This window comes from Mastomys coucha, unplaced genomic scaffold (assembly GCF_008632895.1).
Source record: "Mastomys coucha isolate ucsf_1 unplaced genomic scaffold, UCSF_Mcou_1 pScaffold15, whole genome shotgun sequence".
NCBI lineage: Eukaryota > Metazoa > Chordata > Mammalia > Rodentia > Muridae > Mastomys > Mastomys coucha.
This window is the reverse complement of record NW_022196897.1, coordinates 55,266,259-55,294,066: the sequence shown is the minus strand read 5'-3', so window position 1 is coordinate 55,294,066 and position 27,808 is coordinate 55,266,259. Positions and strand designations below refer to the sequence as shown.

General features: G+C 38.3%; 1 protein-coding gene across 11 annotated transcripts in view; it reads right to left on the bottom strand.

Moving 5' to 3' along the window:
* Positions 1-27,808, bottom strand: part of LOC116090262 (ankyrin repeat domain-containing protein 36C-like) — a 145,980-nt gene that overhangs the window by 113,580 nt on the left and 4,592 nt on the right. For 6 of the 11 annotated variants that reach the window (XM_031370501.1, XM_031370505.1, XM_031370504.1 and 3 more), the window contains exons 4-15: positions 26,703-26,809; positions 25,639-25,776; positions 22,977-23,029; positions 21,204-21,232; positions 21,040-21,121; positions 15,937-15,965; positions 15,782-15,854; positions 11,949-11,977; positions 11,383-11,458; positions 7,331-7,359; positions 7,170-7,239; positions 4,869-5,026 (exon numbers count right to left, since the gene is read on the bottom strand). In XM_031370501.1, the coding sequence (XP_031226361.1) occupies positions 4,869-5,026; positions 7,170-7,239; positions 7,331-7,359; positions 11,383-11,458; positions 11,949-11,977; positions 15,782-15,854; positions 15,937-15,965; positions 21,040-21,121; positions 21,204-21,232; positions 22,977-23,029; positions 25,639-25,776; positions 26,703-26,809 (873 nt within the window). Of the gene's footprint in view, positions 1-4,868; positions 5,027-7,169; positions 7,240-7,330; positions 7,360-11,382; positions 11,459-11,948; positions 11,978-15,781; positions 15,855-15,936; positions 15,966-21,039; positions 21,122-21,203; positions 21,233-22,976; positions 23,030-25,638; positions 25,777-26,702; positions 26,810-27,808 lie in introns of those variants that run through there. The other 5 variants (XM_031370507.1, XM_031370508.1, XM_031370512.1 and 2 more) reach the window with 5 other exon arrangements.

Here is a 27,808-nt window from a genome sequence, read left to right as displayed (position 1 = left end):
ATTTAAGAAGCACATAAATAACTCCCTTAAAGAAGTACAGAACACAGCTAGAGAGGTTCAAGCCCTTAAAGAGGAAACACAAAAATCCCTTAGAGAATTACAGGAGCATACAAGTAAACAAGTAGAAGTCCTTAAAGAGGAAACACAAAAATCCATTAAAGAATTAGAGTAAAGTACAACCAAACAGGCAAAGGAATTGAACAAAACCATCCAGGATCTAAAAATGGAAGTAGAAACAGTTAAGAAATCACAAAGAGAGACAACTCTAGAGATAGAAATCCTAGGAAAGAAGTCAGGAGCCTTAGATGCAAGCATCACCAACAGAATATAAGAGATAGAAGAAGCTTAACAACACTCTACTCAATGATAACTTGGTCAAGGAAGAAAGAAAGAAAGAAAGAAAGAAAGAAAGAAAGAAAGAAAGAAAGAAAGAAGGAAAGAAGGAAGGAAGGAAGGAAGGAAGGAAGGAAGGAAGGAAACTAAAGACTTTCTAGAGTTTAATGAAAATGAGGCCACAACATACCCAAACTTAGGGGACACGATGAAAGCAGTTCTAAGAGGAAAACTCATACCTTTAAGTGCCTCTAAAAAGAAACTGGAGAGAGCATACACTAGCAATTTGACAACACATCTGAAAGCTCTAGAATAAAAAGAAGCAAATTCACCCAAGAGGAGTCGAAGGCTGGAAATAATCAAACTCAGGGCTGAAATCAACCAAATAAAAGCAAAAAGAACTATACAAAGAATCAACCAAACCAAGAGCTGGTTCGTTGAGAAAATCAACAAAATAGATAAACCCTTAATCAGAATAACTAGAGGGCACAGACACACTATCCTAATTAACAAGATCAGAAATGAAAAGGGAGACATAACAACAGACATGGAGGAAGTCCAAAAAATCATGAGATCCTACTACAAAAGCCTATACTCAACAAAACTGGAAAACCTGGATGAAATGAACAATTTTCTAGACAGATATCAGGTACCAAAGTTAAATTAAGATCAGATCAACTATCTAAACAGTCCCATATCTACCAATGAAATAGAAACAGTCATTAATAGTCTCCCAACCAAGAAAAGCCCAGGGCAAAATGGGTTTAGTGCAGAGTTTTATCAGACCTTCAAAGACCTAATACCAATACTTCTCAAACTATTCCACAAAATAGAAACAGAAGGTACTCTATACAATTTGTTCTATGAAGTCACCTTACTCTTATACATAAACCACACAAAGACCTAATGAAGAAAGAAAACTTCAGACCAATTTCCCTTATGAATATCGATGAAAAAATACTCAATAAAATTCTTGCAAACCAAATCCAAGAACACATCAAAACTATCATCCATCATGATCAAGTAGGCTTCATCTGAGGGATACAGGGATAGTTCAATATATGGAAATTGATCAATGTAATTTACTATAGAAACAAACTCAAAGAAAAGAAAACCATATGATCATCTCATTAGATGCTGAGAAAGCATTTGACAAAATCCAACATCCCTTCATGATAAAAGTCTTGGAAAGATCAGGAATTCAATGCTCATAATTAAACATAGTAAAAGCAATATACAACAAACCAGTAGCCAAGATCAAACTAAATGGAGAGAAACTTGAAGCAATCCCACTAAAATCAGGGACTTTCTCCCTACATATTAAATATTGTACTTGAAGTCCTAGCCAGAGCAATTAGGCAACAAAAGGAGATCAAAGGGATACGAATTGGAAAGGAAGAAGTCAAATTATCACTCTTTCCTGATGATATGATTGTATACTTAAGTGACCTGAAAAATTTCACCAGAGAGCTCCTCAACCTGATAAACAACTTCAGCAAAGTACCTGGATATAAAATTAACTCAAGCAAATCAGAGGCCTTCCTCTACACAAAGGATAAAGAGGCTGAGAAAGAAATTAGAGAAATAACACCCTTCACAATAGAAACAAATAATATAAAATACCTTGGTGTGACTCTAAGCAAGTAAAAGATCAGTTTGACAAAAACTTCAAGTCTCTGAAGAAGGAAATTGGAGAAGATCTCAGAAGATGGAAAGATCTCCCATGCTCATGGATTGGCAGGATTAATATAGTAAAAATGGCCATCTTGCTGAAAGCAATCTACAGATTCAATGCAATCCCCATCAAAATTCCAACTCAATTCTTCACAGAATTAGAAAGAGCAATTTGCAAATTCATCTGGAATAACAAAAACCCCAGGATAGCCAAAACTATTCTCAACAATAAAGGAACCTCTGGTGGAATCACCATCCCAGACCTTAAGCAGTACTACAAAGCAATTGTGATAAAAACTGCAGGGTATTGGTACAGTGACAGGCAGGTAGATCAATGGAATAGAACTGAAGACCCAGAAATGAACCCACACACCTATGGTCACTTGATCTTTGACAAAGGAGCTAAAACCATCCAGTGGAAAAAAGACAGCAGTTTGAACAAATGGTGCTGGCTCAACTGGCTATTAGCATGTAGAAGAATGCAAATTGATCCATTCAAATCTCCTTGTACAAAGATCAAGTCCAAGTAGATCAAGGACCTCCACATAAAACCAGATACACTCAAACTAATAGAAAAGAAATTGGGGAAGAGACTTGAGCACATAGGTACAAGGGAAAATTTCCTGAACAGAATACCAATAGCTTATGCTCTAGGATTAAGAATCAACAAATAGGACCTCATAAAATAGCAAAGCTTCTGTAAGGCAAAAGACACTGTCAATAGGACAAAATGGCAACCAAAAATTGGGAAAAGATCTTTACCAATCCTATATCTAATAGAGGGCTAATATTAAATATATACAAAGAACTCAAGAAGTTAGACTCCAGAGTATCAAATAACTCTATTATAAAATGGGGTACAGAGCTAAACAAAGAATTCTCAACTGATGAATACCAAATGGCTGAGAAGTACCTAAAGAAATGTTCAACATCCTTAGTCATCAGGGAAATGCAAATCAAAACAACCCTGAGATTCCACCTCATACCAATCAGAATGGCTAGGATAAAAAACTCAGGTGACAGCAGATGCTGGCGACGTTGTGGAGAAAAAAGAACATTCCTTCATTGCTGGTAGGATTGAAAGCTGGTACAACCACTCTGGAATCTCTTTGGCAGTTCCTCTGGAAATTGGACATAGTACTACCAGAGGACACAGCTATACCACTTATGGGCATATACCCACAAGACACCCCAACGTGTAATAAGGACACATGCTCCACTATGTTCATAACAGCCTCATTTATAATAGCCAGAAACTGGAAACAACCCAGATGTCCCTCAACAGAGGAATGACTACAGAAAATGTGGTACATCTATACAATGGAGTACTACTCAGCTATTAAAAACAATGAATTTATGAAATTCTTGGGGAAATGGATGGATCTGGAGAATATCATCCTGAGTGAGGTAACCCAATCATAAAAGAACACACATGGTACGCATTCTCTGATAAGTGGTTATTAGCACAAAAGATCTAAATACATAAAGTACAAATCACAAACCATAAGAAACTCAAGAAGAAGGAAGACCAAAGTATAGATACTTTGTTCCTTCTTAAAAGGGGGAACAAAATACCCATGGAAGAAGTTGTAGAGAATAAATATGGAGCAGAGACTAATAGAAGGACAATTCAGAGACTGCTCCACCTGGGAATACTTCCCATATTCAATCATCAAATCCAGACACTATTGTGGATGCCAGTAAGTGCTGGATGACAAGAGCATGATATAGCTGTCTCCTGAGAGGCTCTGACAGTACCCAACTAATACAGAAGTAGAAGCTCACAGCTATACATTGGATTGAGTACAGGGTCCTCAATGTAAAAGCTGGAGAAAGGACCCAAGGCGCTGAAGGGTTTGCAGCCCCTTAGGACGAACGAACAACAATATGAACTAACTAGTACCTTCATAGTTCCCAGGGACTAAAACACCAACCAAAGAGTAGACATGGTGGGACTAATGACTCCAGCAGCATATGTATAGCACAGGATGGCCAAGTTGGTCATCAATGGGAGGAGAGGTCCTTGGCCTGTGAAGGTTCTATGCCCCAGTGTAGGGGAATGCCAGGGCCAGTAAGCAGAAGAGGGTAGGGTGGTGAGCAGGGGGAAGGGGAGGGAACAGGGTTTTGTTTTAGTTTTTGTTTATTTTACTTTATTTTATTTTGGAGGGGAACATGGGAAAGGAGATATTGTATGACATGTAAATAAAGAAAACATCTAATAAAAAATGTTAAAAATATAGTAATAAATAAAAATACAAAAAATCCACCAAACAGAACACAAAATTTTATACTTCAAATTGTATGTAATGATAACATCAAGCAGCCTATGCAGTGTCTACACAAAGTCCAGTCCACATGTCCTCTCAGAACACTAGAGACAGCATTGTGAGCTATTTGCCTTTAGTCCATATAAATGTGCCAAAACCAATAGAGATAGAAAGACAATCCAAACTGTAGCCTGAACAATACTGACAACTTAAAGCCACAAATTCCCAATCACTGGTCATGGCCACACTTTTGAATGAGACTGATACAGATGCCATCAACTCTAAAATGCTTAAATTTTTTATTGTCTAGCAAAGACACATTTGACTCTACTTTATATCATTTAAAGAGGCTATTGAATGGAAGACTGAAGATAAAAAAAAATGCCACAAAGCTGAGCATAAAGTTTGATAAGAGGTTACTGGTGGAACAGAACACTCTAAGCTTTATAACTACATAGAACTTTTTTTTTTAAGAAAAAAAAACCTAAAATTGTCTATTGATTCTATAAGATGACTTGATGGTGTTTGCATTTGGCTGGTGCTATACTAGTAAATAAAAGAAAACACTAAATAAGAAATTAAATGTTTCCTTACCACAAGTTTCTGGTATCCAGTGCCATCATTATCATCACCACTATCCTCATCATCACCATCCTCATCACCATCATCACCATCCTCCTCATCACTGCCATCACCATCCTCCTCATCCTCTCCCTTCTGTTCTTCTTCTGATGACACTTTGATGACCTCCTCTACAGATAAATATATATTTTGTGAGAATAAACATTAAAAATAATATAAAATAAGTCTCTATCAATATTTAGAAATGCTTAAAATCAATAATAGTAAAGTATGATTTTATTTCCCCAAGGAACTCCCAGTGACTTTAAGCTTCACCATCTGACATGCTCTGACATCACCCACTAAGATTCCCTCTAGTATCTCAAGTCATCCTGGATGGTAGGTCTCCCTAGATAAGCAGGTGGTGCTTTGGCCAGGGGTGCTACAGCACTCTGTTGGAATCTCTACTCATTGTGATTAACTACTGCATACTACTTCTTTATGTGTCTATACATTTTACCCTCAGATTGGAGTGGGCAATCTTTTCAGTCACCAAACTATATACTTTCTTGGTTTTGCTCAAGAATCAATTGCTGTATACCCAGTGCCTGTAGAAGTGTACTTGAAATGGATGGTGAATATGTTTCCTTGAGATGATGCCTGATCTGACATTGAAAGAGCAACTTTAGGTGGATAGAGAGCAAGAGAGAATGAAAGCAACAACAGACGAAGAAGAACGGGTAATAGAGTACTTGTCTGAAAGTACAACCATTGGCGAGGAGGGAAATGCCATAACGCTAAAGAAAAGAGCTACAGAGAGACTCCTGCAGAGGAAGATTATGAGAGTCGTGTAGCTTTGAGAAGTTGCATTAACTTCTTCATGTTGCATTGTGTACTCTAAAAGTGATAAAGAAAAGGTGTAAGTGGAGAATGAATGAGTGAGGGCGGATGAATTCAGAGAAGAAAATAAGGCAGAGATTTTTTTAAGAGGTAAAGGGCAGACACAGTGGTAGCATTCTCAGAAATATTGAAATATAACCTTATTAGTGGCAAAAGAGTGATTTTGTTAAATGAAAAATGCACAACTCTGAAATTCTGAAGTACAAAATACTAGTAATTACCATAGAAGAGTAGGCAGACAGACAGACAGATGGGTAGACAGACAGATGATAGATAGATAGGTAGATAGATAGATGATAGATAACAAATATGTAGATAGATATAGATGATATAAATGTAAAAATACTCAAATGTTTTTAATTATCCTGTGTTGCTCAATATTTCTACTCCATTGTAAATTTTGAGGACATTCACTTAGCGCTTGTTATAAGTGTTCTGCTCTTTGTTGCTACAAACTGAGCAATAATAATAATAACAAGTAAGAGAAAATCTGAGAAGTAGCACTCACAGAAGCCTGTGCAATATCAATGGAAAAATCCTGGGATTTCCCCAGCACATTCCTCAGTGTGAAAAGGAAGAAAACCATACAGCAAACACAACAGGTGAAGAATTAAGAGTATTTGGATTTATAGCATAGTACTCAAAGTCTACAATGTTATATTTGATGATGGTTATTCAACAACATTAATGGATTTGTCAGCACTAAACTCCTACAGAGTGTTGTCTCAGTTTAAGCTAAGATTAGAAATGGACTATATGGACACTTGAAATGACTCTGTGCTTTCATCTTTAAGAGAACATATCTTGCTTTGCAATCTCACTAACATAAAACTTCTGGGAACAAAAAATGCGCTGCCTCAGCCTCCTGAGTGGCTGAGAACGTAGGTGTGGATCTTAACACCAGAATCCCTTGTCAGCATTTTTAAACTTTGGGAAAGTCTAAGAACTCTAATGATAACTTTTATAAGTGCCCATGTTATTTTAGAGTATAAACCTATACAGTTTTTGGTACTGAAACACAAAACTAGAAGCCTCTAAGCCAGTCCCTATATTAAAACAAATCAAACCTTCTATTTATGTTTGTAAATGAGTCTCCTTAGAACATAGATGGCAGCAGTGAAAATTATTTCTTTATGTCAGATTTTGCCATCAGTATTCGAGGAACAGAATTAAGATTGGGAGCTGAGCATGATGGCTCATGCCTTTAATCCCAGCACTCGGGAAGCAGAGAGAAGCAGATCTCTAAGTCTGAGGTCAATCTGGTCTACACAGTGAGTTCCAGGATAGCCAGGGCTACACAGAGAAACCCCGTCTCATAAATAATACATAAATGAATAAATAAATAAATAAGTGAATAAATAAGAATTAAGATTGAAGAAGTGGTAAGCAAGAATAATAATTTTCTTGCAGATTCTGTTGAATTATAAATTTTACCTGAGTTGAATGCTTTTAACGTGATTATTTCTACATCATCTGAGCAAGGCTTTTTCTCTGTAGTTGTAGGCTGGATAGGATTTGAAGCAAGATATTTAGTAAATGTATGCTTTACAATGTATGTCCTTAATAATTCAAGGAAAAATGGTATATGCTTTTACCTTCAAGGAATCATCTTTCTCAGTCCATGCTAAAAGGTAATATGGAAAAATGGACAAAGTTATAAAGTATGACAATATCCACTCCAGACACATGAAGAACCAGGATGTGATGCCAATCATGCTTTACTTGAAATGATGGTTTTAAGTTTTGTATTTACTCTGGTTAGCATAAAAAATGAAACACAAAATATGCTGGCTGAATGTATACTTAATGAAAGTGTTTTCATATCAGTTGAAAGGAAATGCACAATTCATTTTTGAGAGTGTTGTTTCCAAAGTAATAAGAGTGAATAGTAGAACAGTTCAACAGTTTACAAAACATTCCTTTAATCATACAGATGGTTGAACAAACATTTCTGTTAAATAACTAAAAAGAACTGTTTAAGATTCATTTATGTGTATACATTTTTTGCCTGCACATGAACATGTGCAACACCTGTGTGCCCAGTGCCTGTGGAGGACAGAGGAGAGAAACCAGTCCTCTGACATCCTCTCATAAATCACCATGTGGCTACCAGGTCCTCCGCAAGGGCAGCAAGTACTCTCAATGGCTGTCCCATCTCTCCAGCCTCTCAATAAAGTTTTTGAATAAAATAATGTTTCCTACCCAGCACTCTGCCTTTGAAAACATCACTGATGTTTTTGTTTTCATCCCCAGAGTTATGACTGTCTTGGAAAAAGTCACATCAGGAAAGTAGCATAGCCTTTTCTAAACGTTCTCTAGAAATATGACATTTTTTTTTTATTTTGAAAGTAATTATACTTAAGAGAATATACTAAGAATGGGTACACATCACTAAAGCCCCAGTCTGTTCTCCTTTGATCAAGCCTGTGCTTTACTTTCATGGCTACTTAGGCTTTACTCAAACATGAGAGTTGACAGTAAGCATAGTCTTAAAAATTCTAATATTTGCTCTCATGGAAACCTTAGCAAAGAAACTATCTTTAAAATATCTAACATGTATTTCAGGCCTAAAAGAAAATTTTTACAGCACGTATAATATTTACTAAATATTTGCTTGCTATAAATATTAAAATATTTAAATATATATTTAAAATATTTTAAAGGGCATAAAATGTTTTTGTTTTGAAATATGATACTCAGCTTGAGCAACATATAACATGGAGAATAAACAGGAGATCCCAGAGGGTACTTCATTTAGCTTGCAAAAATTTACCTTGTACCTATGTTCATATACAAGTGTGTGTGTTGAGAAGTGTGTGTTATGTGTGTGAATGTCCATGTGTCAGAAGGGCAGTGCTATCACTTACTGACATAATGTTAGTGTCATGGCTCCCATTAAACTTACTTGGCTCTAATATATCCTTATGGACACTGAGACCAGTGCACAGCATTAGTGTATTTAGTGAATTCCTCCACCAAGATGAAGACCAAGAGGAAAGACTGTTCTACTCACTCCCAAGGGCCCATCATGGAAGGATCAGTCATTGACTGGCCAATGAAGTTGTTATATTTCATAGTCCCTCTTGTAACAAAACACTGAAGTCAATTAGATATCAAAGGAAGGAATGTTTAACTGAAGTGTTACTGCCTGGTAACATGAAACTACACACTTGACCCCAGGAATAATCATACGCATGGCCTGTAACTGGTATGTTGTTTGTAACTTCAGCTGCTTTTCCATAAGGTTTGATTCTTGCATGACCTTTCTGTAGAAGGTTAAACAAATGAAACCCCAACAGCCTACACACTCACAAATAAAGTATAGTTACATGTCATTCTCATTTAGGTGAATTCTAAGTTCTACAACTGGTTCAAACAGTCTAAAAATGAATCATGGAATCATCTACTAAATCTTCAGGGCAGTTGGAGGAAAACTCAATTGGTCTTCAATCTTCAGTCGAAAGAGGGCAAAACATTAAATGAGAAATTGAAACTTTACCAGGGACCAGTTATTTTCATTGTGGTCAGATGTCTTTGTGTTTTTTTTTTTTTCTCTGAGAACACTCCTAAGCCTGGTTCTGGACATAAAACAAACATGTGTATATCATGTGTATATGGTGAAACTAAGTTTCTAATAAGGGTTAGATTAAAAAAGAGTTAAAGGTACATTTTTATAGCAACATTTATAACATTACAGAGAGAGAGAGAGAGAACATTATATAGCAGCATATAACTACTTCGCATTAGTGAAAATAAAAATGGCATCTGTAATTTTCCAAGAAATTATCTCAATAACCTTTAAAGTTTAATTGTTTATAAGATAGATCTAATTATTCAAAATATCTATGCATCACTTCCATAGATATTGGATGTTTACAAGATGGCAAATAAGCATCTTAAAGATTTATCCACTACTAATCTACTTGACATGCATGGACAAAACCCCACCTATAAAAATTTTAAATGCCACATGAAAACAATAATACTATACACTATTTTCTACCTCAAAATAACTTTTAAACTATTCAAAAATGTAGTCATCAAAATACTGTTCAATAAATATTACACATATTTATTGGTGAAGTTGTTCCTTCAGCTGCCATGTTTTTTATGCACAATTCTGACAAATGTTTCATGTTCTGTTACATGACTTCCTCATTTTGTCTCCCTCTCCCTGGATGTACAGGGATTGCCTTTGTGCAGGCTCCCTACATACCTTCTTAAAAGTTCTTCTTACAACCTTAACATGGGAAATTAGCTACCTAACATTTCTACTCATGGACTGGGAGCTACAGTATCCTTTTGCTTCCTTCCATCCTTCTTTCTTTTTTCTTTCCTTTCTTCATTTTTTTTAAAGATAGGGTCTCATCTAAAGGGTGTGAATAGAAAGCAGCGTTACACAATGAAGATGAAACTAGACAGAGTTGAAGTGAACCATCCAGAAATACCACCTTAGAGGAATTTTAATACTTTCTTAATATACTAATCTGGATTCCTGAAGAGCAGAACCCTGGTCATCAACATGTTCATGTTAGCAAATGTGATGAGAAAGGATGCAGGACATCTGCCAACTGTGGGCACTTTGTGGATTACTCTCCTATGCCCTTGCTTTGTAATTTATAACCCTATGGTTGGTGCCAAAGGGGTTCAATCTGATTCTTTCCAGCAAGGGTTCTGTGTCTCTCTTCTACTGAACCATGTGAGAAAAGAATGAGGAGTGGCTTTGATCACAGTGTTTCTCATATGCTTATGAAATGCCGTATACTGATCTAAAACCAATAAGAAAAAAGGCAAAAGTGAAGACATTTTAAATACAATTAATTCACTTTGTAAGATATATAAGTTTAGATTTATTATTTATATGTATTAGATTATATAATTGCATATTATATATTATATTGTATAAGTAATTATACATAATATATAACTATATTATATCTAAGTAATTGTATATTATAGACTATATAATAATTATATAAATAAATATTTTTATTTTTTATATCATATCTAATTATATCATTACATATATATATGTATATATATAACCACTAAATTAACTGAAAAAAACCTGAGTCACTAATAAATGGCTTATTGTCAGGATATAAAATAGGCTTTCCTTTGTTTAACTTTGAGCAGAAACCATCCTGCTATGTGTCGAAGCTAGTCCAGGACTCTGGGCTCCAGAATCTGAGATTCTGGATTGTGTCACAGCATTTGCATCTCAAGTTTTTTATTTTTATTTTGACTGTTTTTTTTTCAAATGATAATAGATACTTAAATCTTAGGACACATTCATGCATGGTTGTTTTATATAATGCCCCCAATGGTACCCAGTCCCAGCATGTTTAAATGTTAGGAGAATCTGATAAGACCCATGATTAACTTTGGTAAGGGCCTATGAGGGACAGAGATTCCAAACTGGAAAATATAAGATATTGAAGCAGATTAGAAGAAAGAGCTAAGTTGGAACTCATTTGTAAACATCTCATAGTTTTTTTTTTTTTTTTTTTATGAGAAATGGGTGTCAAAGATGACACCTGCACTGGGCCTGGGAAAATGTCACCATCCTGAGTGGAGTTAGAGTGGGAAGCCTATAAATGTTAGCATTTCATGTACTTTGCTCCCAGTAAGTAGAACTGAAGTCTACCTGATTGGGATGGGTTTGCCTCTGCCTCTTCTGCTGCTGCATTTTGAGGAAAATCTTCCACTTTGGTGGTAGTAGGCTTGATGGGTTTTGAAATAAGATAGTTGGTAAATGTACTGTATTAGCCAGGGTTTCTATTCCTGCACAACATCATGACCAAGAAACAAGTTGGGGAGGAAAGGGTTTATTTGGCTTACTTCCACATGGCTGTTCATCACCAAAGGAAGTCAGGACTGGAACTCAAGCAGGTCAGGAAGCAGGAGCTGATGCAGAGGCCATGGAGGGATGCTCTTTACTGGCTTGCTTCTCCTGGCTTGCTCAGCCTGCTCTCTTATAGAGCCCAAGACCTCCATCCCAGGGATGGCACCACCCACAAGGGGCCCTACCCCCTTGATCACTAATTGAGAAAATGCCCCACAGCTGGACCTCATGGAGGCACTTCCCCAACTGAAGCTCCCTTCTGTGATAACTCCAGCCTGTGTCAAGTTGACACACAAAACTAGCCAGTACATGTACATTTCACACAGTATCTGCATAGTAACTTAAGATAAAATCATAAAAGTTGTTACCATTGAGGAAGCATCTATCTCAGTGCTCTCTAAAAAGCAATGGAAAATATGATCAATCTAAACACAAAGCAAAGGTGACCAGCATTCATGAAGACATGGCAAAGAGCAGAACTCTAATGCTCCTATTTCCACGTTTTTACTTTGGTTTTAAATGATCAAGATCTAACAGGCATTTAGAAATTTATTTTTCTAAAAAATACAACTCCTGGGGCTGGCGAGATGGCTCAGTGGGTAAGAGCACTGACTGCTCTTCTGAAGGCCCTGAGTTCAGATCCCAGCAACCACATGGTGGCTCACAACCACCCGTAATGAGATCTGGCGTCCTCTTCTGGTGCGTCTGAAGACAGCTACAGTATATTATGCCAGAATGAGCAGGACCGTCCTGAGTTCAATTCCCAGCAGCCACATGATGGCTCACGGCCATCTGTACAGCTACAGTGTACTCATACATATAAAATAAATAAACAAATCTAAAATAAAAAGGGAGGGCAGTGGTGGCGCATGCCTTTAATCCCAGCACTTGGGAGGCAGAGGCAGGTGGATTTCTGAGTTCGAGGCCAGCTTGGTCTACAGGACAGCCAGGGCTATACAGAGAAACCCTGTCTCGAAAAAAGCAAAAAACAAAAAACAAAAAACAAACAAACAAAAAAAACAAACAAAAAAAAAAACCCGACTCCTCATTTGGCTTGCAATGACATTAAAAACAGGATAAAACCTTGGCATCTCTCTTTTTGAAATCTGTCTCCTGTGCTTTAGGCCACCCCTTAACCTCTACACAAGCATATTAAACAAGAGAGTCTTGACTAGAAACAAATGACATCTAACCTACATGAACCCTATTTGAGACTGGAGTCACAAAAAGTGACTTGAGACACTTACTGTCAGCATTTAGTTTCCTGATCTAGACTCCCAAGTGGTATCTGGAGGTCTGCATTCATATGGGAAGGCATGTTCCAGGAAAAATGAGCCTTGCAGGGTAAACCAGTTTCTGCATGAAGGCAGTTGTGGTTACATTATATAAGCTGTGACTACCAGCTTTATAGCTATATAAAGTTTTTATAATGTTGTAGCTTTATAGTCCATTATTAGGGGCTGCCAAAACAGGAACTCAGGACAGGAACTTGATGACAGGAACTGAAGCAGAAGTCATGGATGAACACTCAATATGGACTTGCTTCCCATGGCTTGCTCAGGCTGCTTTCTTAAACATCTCAGGACCACCTGCTCAGATGTGGTCCCCTCAGCTAGCTGGGCTCTCCAAAGTCAATGATCAATCAAGAAAATGCCCCCACCGACTTCCTAAAGGACAGTCTGATGCAGACAATTCCTTAATTTGCATCACTCTTCCCTTGGCATTCTATCAAGTATCAACTTGACAAAAATCTAGGCAGCATAGCAATTATCCATGAGGTCAGGGTTGTCCCAAGAACTTGAGCCACTGTCTTTTGAGAAGCAGTGTGTTGCCTCAACTAACAAGGACTCCCTTCAGATCATAGTACAGGATCAGAACTGGCACAGTGTCCATCCAGGCCACACCTTGACCACAACTCCTGAGTTATACCACCTCTTCAGCCTGGCTCAATTCTGACTTTATTTGTGCCTAAACTTGTGTCATGACCCTGAAGATAAGCCTGAGATTCCTGGATTCTGGTATGCGCTCCTCTTCCCAATGTGTACCATGTCTGAATATTTCTTTGCCATTCACACTTACTGACAGCATTAATATTCCCATTGTAGTGGGTGTCTCTTTGGGGCTGCTGAATCTTTTGCTCTGAGACTAATAATAAGTAAGGGGCAGCAACAGACAGAAGCACACTAAGTAAGAATTTGTTTAAGTTTGTATACAAAGTGATGGTTTGCATCTGCACACACACACACATGCCATTCTGCTCTGTCTCTGTTTATAAACATCACCCTAACTCCACACATGCCCTTACTGGTACCTTTTCTCCACTCAGCAGTACTACCCAACTTCACACTTAATGTCTGTTTGGACAGGCATAGATTAGTAAGGATGAGAGTAAGAAAGGTAGGAACCGAGGGAAAGTCCTATGTGAGCTGCACATCAGTCAGTAACATATAACTGCTTGATGAGGTCATGAGCAGAGATGCCCAGTGATGTTGCAGAAGGGGTCCAGAAGAAAAGGCTAAGGATACAGAGTCTGGCATAGTTGGCTCTACACTGAAATGATGGAAGCTCATGCATTTTTGGAGTCTTGGTTACAAATGTTCCAGAGCATCTTTTCTTCATATTTTCAATGGTGATTTATAACTCTAAATGTAAAGATGATGGATGTGACTTTCATAAAACTGAGTAGAGCCAGGAAAGTTAACAGAGGGCACCACTGTAAAAGTGAAGATAAAGCTGACCTACACTGAGTTAAAGCTTTATGAAATATTTAGGGCCCAAATGTATCTATTGCCACTGCAGAAGGAAGTTTGTTAAAATTTGAAAAACATACATGGTTTCCGGAAGAACTCAAACCTGGTTAGAAATGTGAAACACTTGGACAGGTGATAAGGCTACCAAGCCTGGGGACATAATTTCAACTACTGGAATATGTGTAGTAGAAGGAGCCAACTTATTCCTGCAAGTTGTCTTCTGACATGTATTCCTTCACATGTGTGAGATTTCACGTATGTTCTGGTACATGCACACATAAGCACTAATAAATAAATGGTAAGTAATTTTTAAAAACTGTAATATATGTAGGGATATAAGCAATCCATTTTATTTGTTGTTTTGGAGGATTGTGTGCCACCTCTTTTATATTAAAGCAGTTCACTCTGATATTTTTCTAGTAAATCTTTTTTTCATTTTTACTAAACTTAACAGGAATCAACAACAGTCGGAATAGTAGTACATTGTATGCTTATTATGCAAATGGGAATAAGTTTGTCCCAGGTCCACAAAAGATGCAAAGGGAAAAGAAAATATTAAAAGGACAACTGTTTGGAATAGTCGGGAGGATGACAGGCAGGAAGAGGCAGGGAATGAGGAAGTGTGGTGAGGGTGAACATGTTCACAGTGCATTGGATACATGCACAGAGTGATTGAGATTTGAGAAATTCATTTAAAAATAGGGGAAAATGAAGAAAATGGAAAAGTAATATCAGTAAATATAAATAAGAAACTTGGAAGGGTATAAATTTGTATTTAAGCATTATACCCAATAGTATATTATATTCTATGTTTAGATACATAACTGACATGACCACGGAATTACCTGGACAATGACTGAGATCCTTAATAAATGCCATTCTTTCCTATTCAAATTCAAGTAGATTTTCCTCTAGTTTATGAAGAATCGATATTGTAGAGCTTATATGCACCAAGGCTACTTCTGGGCTCAAGAAACCAGTTACCTGGCTTGCCAGGAGTCAAGACTGCAGGGGTGTCACCTCAGCTGCACCCCAAACATGTCAAGTGTATTTCTTCAAGTTGTAAAGTAAAGTGGTTTCCTTTAATTGTGACATATTCTGACACAGTCTTTGTCACATGCTCTTCCCAATCTCCTCAGTACCCTCCAGCAGTTTAAACTCTGGAGAAATCTAACTGGCTGCTATGATTGCCCTCGGTAAGTGCCCACGAGGGACAGTGATCCTAAAATGGTAAATTTAAGGTTTTGAAACATGGAAAGAGAAGATCCAAGATGAATCATTTCATGTGGGCTTGTTGTTGCCTTTTTCTGAAATACAGATGCTAAAAATGCCACTTATGTGGGCAATGACAACTTACACCATCTCTTTGTGGATGGGTAGCATTAGGGGTGGACAGCCTGGAGCATTGATATTTCACCTATTGCTTTTCAAAGTAACTTAAACTGTTTTACCTAACTTTGATGGTCTTGCCTCTGCCTTCTCTACTATGTCATCGTCGTCGTCATCTGTGGTAGGCAGGATGGGCTTTGAAACAGATGATTGTTAGGTGTTAAACACATCACCCGGTACCTACTTAGTAATTCAATGCTATTATAAAAGTCATTACCATTATGCAAGTGTCCTCCTCGGTGGGCTCTAAAAAGCAAAAGGTCACACAATCAACTCTGCATCCCATTGGATGAATGCTGATAGTTCTTTGGGACTTCTCAAGGGTTGGCCATGAAATGGGTCGCCATTAAGAACAGCAACAGGATGGAAGTACACCAATGGAAGAGCAAGAACTTCTACCAATTTTTCCTCTTAAATTTTTAAAATTTATCTATTGTATATGTATAAGTGCTTGCTTGCATGGAAACCACATTCCTGGTACCCATGGAGGTAAAAAGAGAACATGGAATTCCCTGGAATGGGAGTTATTAACGACCATATGGACACTGGGAACTGAACCCAGGACCTCTACAAGAACAGCTGATGCTCTTAACCACTGAGCAACCCTTCTAGCCCTCATTTTACCCCCATTTAAAAAAATTCACATACATACTGGTGGTTTTCCTCATGGCATCTGCATACAAATATGCCATGAAACATCACCCAGACTCCACAGGGTGCACTTATTAGTACCTTTCCTTCATCGAAAAGTATTACCTGACTTCACACTTATGTCTGTTTGAGCAGGCATAGATTAGTAAGGATAAGATCCTGAAAGGTAGGGATTGAGGGAATGTCCTGCATGAGCTGCACATCAGTCAGTAACATATAACTGTATGATGAGGTCATGAGCAGAGATGCCCAGTGATGTTGCAGAAGGGGTCCAAAAGAGAAGGCTAAGGATGCAGAGTCCGGCATAGTTGACCCTACACTGAAATGATGGAAGCTCATACATTTTTGGAGCCTTGGTTACAAATGTTCCAAAGCCTCCTTTCTTCATATTTTCAATGGTGATTTACAACTCTAAATGTAAAGATGATGGATGTGACATTCATAAGAGTAATTAGAGCCAGGGGAGTTAATAGAGAATAGAAATAAGAAGTGAGCATGAAGCAGACAGACTGAGGTGACTCTTCTTGAAACATTTGATACAAATTTATCTACTTCTGCTGCAGAATGATTTTTGTTAACATGTTTTTATTGGATATTTTCTTTATTTACATATGAAATGTTTTCCCTTTTCCAGGTCTCCCCTTCAGAAACTCTCATCCCATCCCCCCTTCCCTGGCTCTATGAGGATGCTCCCCACTCACCCACCCACCCACTCCCATCTTCCTGCCTTGGGCATTCCCCTACACTGGGCATCGAAAACCCTCAGGACCAAGGGCCTCTCCTCCTACTGATGTCTAACAAGGCCATCTTCTGCTACATATGTGGCCAGCACTATGGGTTCCTCCATGTGTATTCTTTGGTTGGTAGTTTAGTGCCTGGGAGCTCTGGGGAGAAGGAGGGGAGATCTGGCCTGTTGACCCCGTTGCTCCCTTCATGGGACTGCAAGCCCTCTCAGATCCTTCAATCCTTTCTCCAACTCCTCCATCGGGGACCCCCATGCTCAGTCCAATAGTTGACTGCAAGCATCCCCTTGTGTATTTGTTAGGCTCTAGCAGAGTCTCTCAGGGAACAGCCATATCAGGCTTCCATCAGCAAGCACTTCCTGGCATCCACAATAGTGTCTGGGTTTGGTGGCTGTATATGGGATGGATCTCCAGGTGTGGCAGTCTCTGGATGGCCTTTCCTTCAGTCTCTGTTCCACACCTTGTCTGCATATTTCCTCCTGTGAATATTTTATTCACCCTTCTAAGAAACACTGAAGCATCCACATTTTGGTCTTCCTTCTTAGGCTTCATATGACTGGTGAATTGAATCTTGGGTATTGTGAACTTTTGGCTAATATCCACTTATCAGTGAGTATATACTGTGTGCGTGACTTTTGTGACTGGGTTACCTCACTAAGGGTGATATTTTCTAGTTCCATCCATTTGCCTAAGAATTTCATGAAACCATTGTTTTTAATAGTTAAGCAGTATTACATTGTGTAAATGTACCACATTTTCTGTATCCATTCCTCTGTTGAGGGACATCTGGGTTGTTTCTAGCTTCTGGTTGTTATAAATATGGCTGCTATGAACATAGTGGAGCATGTGTCCTTATTACATGTTGGAGCATCTTCTGGGTATATGCCAGGGAGTGGTATAGCTGGGTCCTCTGGTAGTACTATGTCCAATTTTCTGAGGAACCACCAGACTGATTTCCAGAGTGCTTGTACCAGCTTGCAATCCCACCAGCAATGGAGGAGTATTCCTCTTTCTCCACATCCTTGCCAGCATGTGCTGTCCCCTGAGTTTTTTTATCCTAGCCATTCTGACTGGTGTGAGGTAGAATCTCAGGGTTGTTTTGATTTGCATTTCCCTGATGACTAAGGATGTTGAACATTTCTTTAAGTGCTTCTCAGCCATTCACATTTCCTCAGCTGAGAATTCTCTATTTCGCTCTGTTCCCCAATTTTAACAGGGTTATTTGGTTCTCTGGAGTCTAAGTTCTTGAGTTCTTTGTATATATTGGATATTAGCCCTCTATCAGATATAGGATTGGTAAAGATCTTTTCCAAATTTGTTGGTTGTCATTTTGTTCTATTGACAGTGTCTTTTGCCTTACAGAAGCTTTGCAATTTTATGAGGTCCCATTTGTCGATTCTTGATCTTAAAACATAAGCCATTGATATTCTGTTCAGGAATTTTTCCCTTGTGCCCATGTGTTTGAAACTTTCCCCCCAGTTTCTCTCCTATTAGATTCAGTGTATCTGGTTTAATTTGGAGGTCCTTGATCCAGTTGGACTTGAGCTTTGTACAGGAAGATAAAAATGGATCAATTTGCATTCTTCTACACATTGACCACCAGTTGAACTAGTACTATTTGTTGAAAATGCTGTCTTTTTTTTCCACTGGATGGTTTTAGCTCCTTTGTCAAAGATCAAGTAACTATAGGTGTGTGGCTTCATTTCTGGGTCTTTAATTCTATTCCATTGATCAACCTGGCTGTCACTGTACCAATACCATGCAGTTTTTAATCACTATTACTCTGTAATACAGCTTGAAGTCAGGAATGGTTATTTCCCCAGAAGTTCTTTTATTGTTGAGAATAGTTTTTGCTATCCTGGTTTTGTTTGTTTGTTTGTTTTGTTTTTTGTTATTCTAAATAAATTTGAGAATTACTCTTTCTAACTCCGTGAAGAATTGAGTTGGAAATTTAATGGGGATTGCACTGAATCTTTATACTGCTTTGGCAAGATGGCCATTTTTACTATATTAATCCTACCAATCCATGAGCATGGGAGATCTTCCATCTTATGAGTTCTTCAGTTTTTTTCATCAGAGACTTGAAGTTCCTGTCATACAGACCTTTCACTTATTTGGTTATAATCACACCAAGGTATATAATATTATATATAATATTATTTGTGACTATTGTGAAGGGTGTCATTTCTCTAATTTCTTTCTCAGCCTGTTTATCCTTTGAGTATAGGAAGGCTATTGGTTTGTTTGAGTTAATTTTATATCCAGTCACTTTGCTGAAGTTGTTTATCAGCTGTACGAGTTCTCTCGTGTGGTTTTTGTGCTCACTTAAGTATACTATCATATCATCTGCAAATAGTAATATTTTGACTTCTTCCTTTCCAAATTGTATCCCTTTGACCTCCTTTTATTGTCTTATTGCTCTAGCTAAAAATTCAAGTACTATATTGAATAGATAGGGAGAGAGAGGGCAGCCTTGCCTAGTCCCTGATTTTAGTGGGATTGCTTCAAGTTTCTCTCCATTTAGTTTGATGTTGGCTACTGGCTTGCTATTTTTGTTAACATTTTAAAAAGTGAGCAAATGTGATTTCTAGAAGAATTCAAACTTTGTTGTTACTGTGAAACACTTGTGTTGCCCACATGGCCCAGCTCAGTGGGTAAAGGGCTTGCTACAAAGCCGAAGCTCTGAGTTGGATCGCTGGAACTAACATATTGGAAGGGGATAGTTGATCGATTATCCTACCCACTGTCCTCTTATCTTCATGGATGTGACAGTATGTGTGTACATGTGCGTGTGTGCCTGTGTACATACAAATAAACAACATGAAAAATTTTCAAAACTGTAAGATGAGAGATGAGGGAACACATGTAAGCCATTCTCATTGCCAGCTTTGTGGTAGGTTGCATTTTACTCCACAATGTTGAAGGAACTCATTTTCAGGCCCTTTATTACACCTTCTGATTCTCGTGTTTGCTGAACTCATCAGTGAGGTAAGAACAGCTGAAGGGTAGCTCAGGTACTGTACATTTAGCATGCTAATGAGCCTGAATTTAACCCAGCTCCAGAAAGAGAGAAAGGGATTGGTTTGGATAGACAGGTGATGGGAGCCAGGGAGGGATGGAAATGTGATGAGATGACCATAACCATAGCACACCCCAGGAAATGGTTAAAAATTTAAGTCCTTAAAATTGATTAAAGAAAAAAAAAGAAGATGCAACCATAAACATGACAATGGGAAGTATATTAATTTGACTTTATGTATTATAATCAATTATATAATGTTATATTCTATGGTCAGAAACATAGCTGGTGAGGTCACTGAGTTAGCTAGTAACTGAAATCAGAAACAAAAGGCCTCATATCCTGGTAGGGTTAATATGGATTTTTTTGGTCTATTTTAATAGAGGGTTCTTGCTATGTATCAAGGCCAACCCATAATTTCTAGGTTTGAGGAAACTCTTACCTGACCTTCCAAAATTTGGGATCACAGGTGTAGTTGAAGAGCTTGCATCTCAAGCATTTATCTTTTTTTTTCTATCTTTTACATTAATACAGAAAGTGATGCTTCACACTAAGATAGACACAGGCAATTGCCACTGGGCTTTGTTCTCATTTGAACCACATTAAAGGCAGTCTGACGCACTGGGAGAACCTAAGGAATCTCATCTCTAACCTCCTTAAATGTCTATAAAGGATGGAGATTCCAACCTGGTAAATTCAAAGTATTTTAAAATTAGGTCAAAACTCCTATCTTTCAGCACTTATTATGTGTGCTAATAAAGACCTTTTACTGAAATACTGATGTTGGAATGCTGCCTATGACAACTTACACCATCTCTTTGTTGGTGGGTAGCAACAGAGATGGACAGCCTGGGCCATTAATATTTCATCTACTTCTTTTTAAAGTAACTTAAACTGTGAATTTTACCTGACTCTGATGGTCTTGCTTCTATCTTTTTCAGTGCTTCACTCTGAGGAGAATCTTTCACTTCCATGGTAGGCAGGGTGGGCTTTGAAACAGGTGATTGTTAAGTATTAAATACATTACACAGTACCTACTTAGTAATTCAATGCTATTATAAAAGTCATTACCGTTATGCAAGCATATCTCCTGGTAGTCTCTAGAAAGCAAAAGGAGATATAATCAGTCCGTGTAGATGACAAAGGCAGCCAACATTCACAAAGGCTCTGCAAGGAGTAGAATTCTCAAGCCTGTACTTCTTATCAAGTATTTTAATTCTGTTAACTCATCAGGATCCCATAGGCATTTAGAAATCATGTTAAAAAGTACCAACAGTGGGCTTGGGCCTGCAGTATAACTGAAAATGTGGAAGGGCCTCAGCACCTCTCCATTTGAAATCTGTGGCCTGTGTGTTGCACAACCTACTAACCTTGGTACACAGGCATATTAAACGTCAAGGAACTGTCCTCCTAAAACCAAGTGAGGCATAGTCTATACCATTCCCCTTCAGGGCTGAACTCACAAAGAATAACTGGTCCAACTCATAATCAGTTTTCACAGTCTCCCATTCAAGGTTCCGAAATGGTATAGAGTCCTATTTATTCAGTGAAACCTTTTCCCCAGTGAGAAGAGAAGTTTGGATGATAAACCTATTCCCTGAGAAAGGCAGTAGTCCGTTAAATGGCAGGGCTGTCCCTGTAACAGGAACAATCATGTGCTGGGAAGCAGTTTGTCCCCTCAACCAACAAGGATTCTCTTCGGATCACTTTGTAGAGCAGAACCAGTCCTGCATCCAGTCAGACACCCTTTGATCCTGACTTCTGAATTATGCAGCACCTTCAGCTGGCCTCAATTCTGACATCACTTATCCCTAAATCTGTGTCAGGACCCTGAAGATGAGCTTGATATTTCTTTATGTGTTCCTCTTCCCAAAGTATACATTGACTGAATATTTCTCTGGTTTTCACAGTATTGGAAATGTTAATATTGCCATTTGGATGGGTGGCTGAGCATAGCTCTTTGAAGCTGTTGGAACTTAACTCTGAAACTAAGAACAAGGACAGAAGTACACTAGTAGAGAATAGGAATACACATCTTATTGGTTTCTAAGTTAATATACAGTGTAATGAGCTTGGTCCTGACATTCACAATACAGTACTCTAGTACCTCCTTCCTCTTCACCCTCCCCATCCTGTGGAGTCCTCCTCCTGCAGATACGTTCCCTCCTCACACTTCCATTCCTGTCTGCTTTCATGCCAAGTAAGCATACCATTACGATTTTCAAGTGTGATTTTCTTCTCAGGGAATGTAAGAAAATGACCAGCCATGCGCTTATGTCAGTGCAAAGATGATGGTTAATGGGAAAAAAAAATCATCTCCATGAGGAGGAACTGAAATGAGTACATTTCAATGCTAATTAGAGAACATTACAACATGTATGAACATATTCACTTAATAAATGCATTTTAAAAACATTTTTCCTTCTATATACTCATATACAAATTTCAAAAGAAAAGTAAAAATTTTAGATAATAATTTTTGGATTAAAAAATGTACGTAATTTATTTCTTAAAAGACTCTTATCTCAGGCTGGAGAGATGGCTCAGTGGTTAAGAGCACTGACTGCTCTTCCAGAGGTCCTGAGTTCAATTCCCAGCAACCACATGGAGGCTCACAATCATCTGTAGAGGGATCCGATGCCCACTTCTGGTGTGTCTGAAGACAGCTACATTGTACTCATATACATACAGTCAATAAACCTTTAAAAAAAATATTCTTATCTCTAGTACCTTAGAAACGAGTTGGGGGGGGGGGAAACAATTCAATTTATATTTAATTTCAAACTTTCTTCCCTCTTTTTTCCAGTTGGGAAACCAAGAGAAGTTCACTGTCAGAAGTCTTACCTGAACATCTTTGTCTCAGTTCCTCTTCATCATAGTCAATGAGTAGCTTCCTACTGTAATGTACCCAAAGAATGACTAATTAATTTATTATTCTGTGTTGATATGAAACCACTTGCCTATCACTTTACACTTGAAGGAGTATTTCAGGCACTATCCATGACACTTTCAGAACTTATAAACATATGTTATAAACATATGGATTTTGTATTGTATTAAGCTTATAACTGACCAAGTGTAAGGGTCATGAATCAAAAGCAAGCCAACTCCATACATGAACTAAGTTTTCTCAGCATAATGGAAAGTGTCCTGAACTCAGGAAATCCTACATTTATAGCCAATAATTGTTCTTGAACATATTGTTTATCCTAGGCTTGATGTCTTCCTCTTAAAAATGATGATTTTAGTGCTTTTATATACCAGGCTGGTATGATTCAATAAGATAACTATGTATGACAAATAGAAAGGCCACAAGGTCATTTGTTGCTGCACGCACTTGTCTACCCCAGTAGGTCTACAGTATCAGGTTTAATACCTGATCATGGACCAGAGGCATTATGACTCCAAAGGGAGTTTGTCTCCTGGGGATTTCAGTCAGTTGTGGGCATCTTCTAACTCAAATGTGTTCCAGATTGATCTCTGCTATGTCTGTGGAGAGATCTGTGTGCTTTCTTTATTCAGGCATAAAGGTGCCCTAAGAAATATTTCGTTATAGCTAACACTGAGATTGAACATTATTTCCTGGCCTTCACAGTGTTTCAATAATTCTATAGATTTCCTAGCTGTAATTAGCTGGGAATTTTTACTATGAAGCTGTCTTACCAGACAGGGTGTCTCAAGAGTTAGAGACAGCAGTTAGGCACTTATTATCAGAGCAGTCTCACCCCAAAAGAGAAACTATTTTACTGCCAGTGAGAAGCTAGAAGTTGTAGGGCTCCCATCACTAATTATTTATTTCACAGCCAAGGAATGCTAGAATACGACCTTCAGCTACTTGCCTCAGAGAGACCCTGAGAGTTTATCTTGGGGCTGCCAGGGCAACCTAGCCCAAGAAGAAAGACACCACTGCTCCTCTGGCTTGCACCTGGCTGTTTGATTTTACTGACCTTGATGTAGTCATCTCCTGCCTATGTGACTTCTGTAGTTTGCCCTGTTTTCTGTATACTATATAAGCCTGATTTCTACTTTGTACAAATTACATTCAGTTACAGCACTCCCTTGTGTCTGTTTCTGTTTGTCATTTCTTCGCCAATGCCTTGTCTACCTGACTAGGACCCTATTCCCCACACGAGTTGAGGGAGGCCCAGACTGGCCGGCCCGTGGCAATTTGTTTCTTATGTCTGAACTGTTTTAGAATCTCAAATAACACTCCACATGTATATCCTTACAAGATCTGATATTCTTACGTTGAGGTTACCAAAAAAATATTAAGTCTGCTTTTGTTATTAGCTATTCTATTCTTTGTCACATAGTTCAAAGAAAATCATCCATTTAACATTTCAAGATCTAAATAGATCTAGTTAACAACAACGTGAAGTTATTTGTACCTCAAGTGTATGAGTTACGTTTGGACTATAAAAATTCAAAACACTTGGATAGTAAACATAAAAGACCTAAGATTCCTTAGCTAGCAAAATGCTAGAATATACTTGATGTCAATATAAAAATTTCAAGCCGTTTCCTGGGATTTACAATGCAATAGCATGTTCATGTCCTTCCATGTCCCACCCAATGGCACCCAACATCTTGATGTCTCAAGGCCTTTCAGTCTACTAAACTCCCAGATTACCCAATTCTCCCAGACCCTTGAGGACCTCTGGTGATCTCAGATTCCCAAAAGCCTCCAGGTTCCTCAAATTCCCAGTTCACTCAGGTGTCCAAGTGCTCCTGGGTTTCCAAATATCCTTGTGACCCTCAGTTCACTCAGTTTTCTTGGTGTCAACAAGTACCCATTATTTCCCAGACCCATGGCATATTCCAGTCTCTCCAGGGTGCCCAGGGATTCCAAATGTCCCATTGGACCTACCTCTTTAGGAGATCAGGGGCAAACTATGTGGCAAAAGTAACAGCAGGAGTTAGAAGGACCTTTCAAAGTAAAAGTGCCCAATTACAGAGATCACATGGGCCTGGCAGAAATGATTAGCATGCTTTAAACGCTGGAGGCCCATGGAGTTCTGGGACTTGGAGTACTTGTGCATTTCCCTGATTGCATGTACTTGAGTATGTGTGCATTTCCTTCAGATGATGTTGCCCATAGCTCAACCCCGGGTTTCTTTTAATGAGCATCATTATACACCCTCAAGACTGGAGTTTTACAAAATTTCTTCACCTATAGAATTTAAAAAGTCCTAACCAAAGAGACAGTTTGGTATAAGCCTTGGATAAAATGCTTGCATAATTCATGTGAAGTCACAGGTTAAATTGTCAGCATCCACCCCAACTCCACTACACACACACACACACACACACACACACACAAAATAAAAATCCTGAGCCAAAGGATCCTACATCCATTGCCATTTCTAACTCATCTCTAGCTTTGATTAGTTTCTGGGGTGGACTATGTCATGGCCATTCCAAAGCAACCTAATCTGGATACACAGATGTGGTCTGTGTAAGTGCATTGCGTCTCTATTTCGTGTTAACGAGTAGATGGAAGACTTACACTTTGCTTTTACTCTCAACGGCATAACGCTTCGCTGTCCATCCAAAAACATCTTGCTTAAAGGTATCAATATTTCTTTGAAGAAGCAGCTTGATGATAAGTTCTGACCCACACCTTACAGCATACATAAGGCTGCTTCTAAAAGAGCAGAGAGAGAACCTTGCTGTTGGCTACTTCAATAAGATTGTTAAGCCTCTCGCTGCACTTGTTCTACCAGTATTGCCTATGCATATAGAATTGATCATTTGCTAATAGACATAAACATCTCGGGAGCTCAAATAATTCTTCTGTAAAGCATCTCCAGGATGAATAGGAGTAAATAAACAGAAAACTCACTCTCCCACTTAGGTATCACATAGCAGAATTTATCATTCAATGCCCTTTCACAGATACCGAAACTATTTATCAAAGTAGGTAAATATTTAAGTAAAGAATTGGTCATTTCTTCCTTAGTCTGATATATTACAATTCATAATCAACTGAAGATCAAAAGAGGAAAAAAGCTTATTTGCATGACAAAATAAAACATTTAAATAAAAATAGTAGTAATGATGTTTGTAGGAGATGATGATCGGGTACTGGAAGTAAACAGGGCACAACATATAATAGGTACTGGCACAAATGGGCACTGCTTTTGAATCAGGAAATAAACCTAGCAATGTACAAAGTTTCTAAGGTCACCCAGTCGGGAAGTAAGAAAGCTGGAATAAGCTCGGTCTCGGGTGAATACTAAGGTTTCTACGTATCACCCAGCTATGATTCTTACTCATCCAAACTTCTTCAACAAATGTAGCTTTTCATTCTTCTGGCCATGCCAAGTGATAACGTTTCAAAATAAAGAGGGGAAAGTGAAAAAGGGAGAGTACCAGGAGGTAACAGAAACTCATAGTCACTGAGGGATAACCCAATAGTAGTTTGCAAAGAAACTTGATGCAAACAGCCGTCCAGCAGATGTTCCTCTTTAAGGAAGCAACGTATAGGAAGCAAAGCTGATAAACACTGCAAAGACATTAAAAGTCACACTGGGACTCAAACATTTAGATGGAGGTCTTGAAAACAGATACCTTCCCAGGAAATCACACATCTTTATATTAGCTCCATTGTTGATTAGGAATTCTGCCATCTTCTCCTTGTTTTGTTTCAGAGCAAGCAAAAGTGGTGTGATCTTGTTCTGTCCAAATGAAAATCAGTCATGAACTGAAAGTTAATAAATCCTTGAGCACAAAATTATAAACGCCGATGAGAGGTGGCTGACAGTTCCTTCCTCAGCAAATGAACTCCCTCACATGCCCCTCCTGTGCCATGAATCCCTCCCCACCCAGAGTGATCACATGGATTCATCCTTAAAATCCACAGCAAACCCTTCCTAGTGCCAGAGGCTTTGCTTCTTCCAAAACATGCATAATGGTATGTTGTGGTCATGTGATAGCTGCCATCTATGCAAAAGCTTCTTGATTCTGTGTGTTAATTTTAATAGTCCATAATAAAAGCTACAAAAGCCAGGAGTTTCTTTATTGTCGCTGACAAAGGAACTAAATTCCTTTGTCTAGATTGTATTTCTACCTAAGTTATGAAGAAAGATCTCCTTTCCAGTTGGCCCAGGAGCCAATAAAAAGACTGCATTACCACCTGGTCTGAGCATGTGATAAAACTGAAGTACAGGCCCTCTAACAAAAATTCTCTTATTTGCATAATTTCTATGGTTTTTTTTTTAAAACTGCCTTTTACGGTAGATGTTAGCATTTAAGGGACGGTGCTGAGAGCTTTGAGATGGAGCAGAGGCTTCCTGCAGTTACAGAGGAAACTTCTTCATTCCCTTTAATGTGCAGGGACTGGGGGGGGGGTGTGGGGGGAGCCTGGGACACCAACATCAGCATCCCATTCCCTGTCAGTCACATAGGAAAGTGGGCTCTCACTTAAATGAACAGGCTTCAAAAGAACCTTGATTGCTCTTATTATAAAACAAGATTCTTATTTAACTGTTAGAGAGCTCAATATGTAATTTCATTCTCAATTGTATTAATAATCTCAGGCTCTAGGTGTGTGATGACACATACCTTAAGTGCCAGCACAACTACTTTTGGGTTTTATTGCAATTGGCTCTTTTTTGGGGGGGGTGGTTTTGGGTTTTTTTGTTGGTTTTTTTGTTTGTTTGTTTGTGGCAGACTTT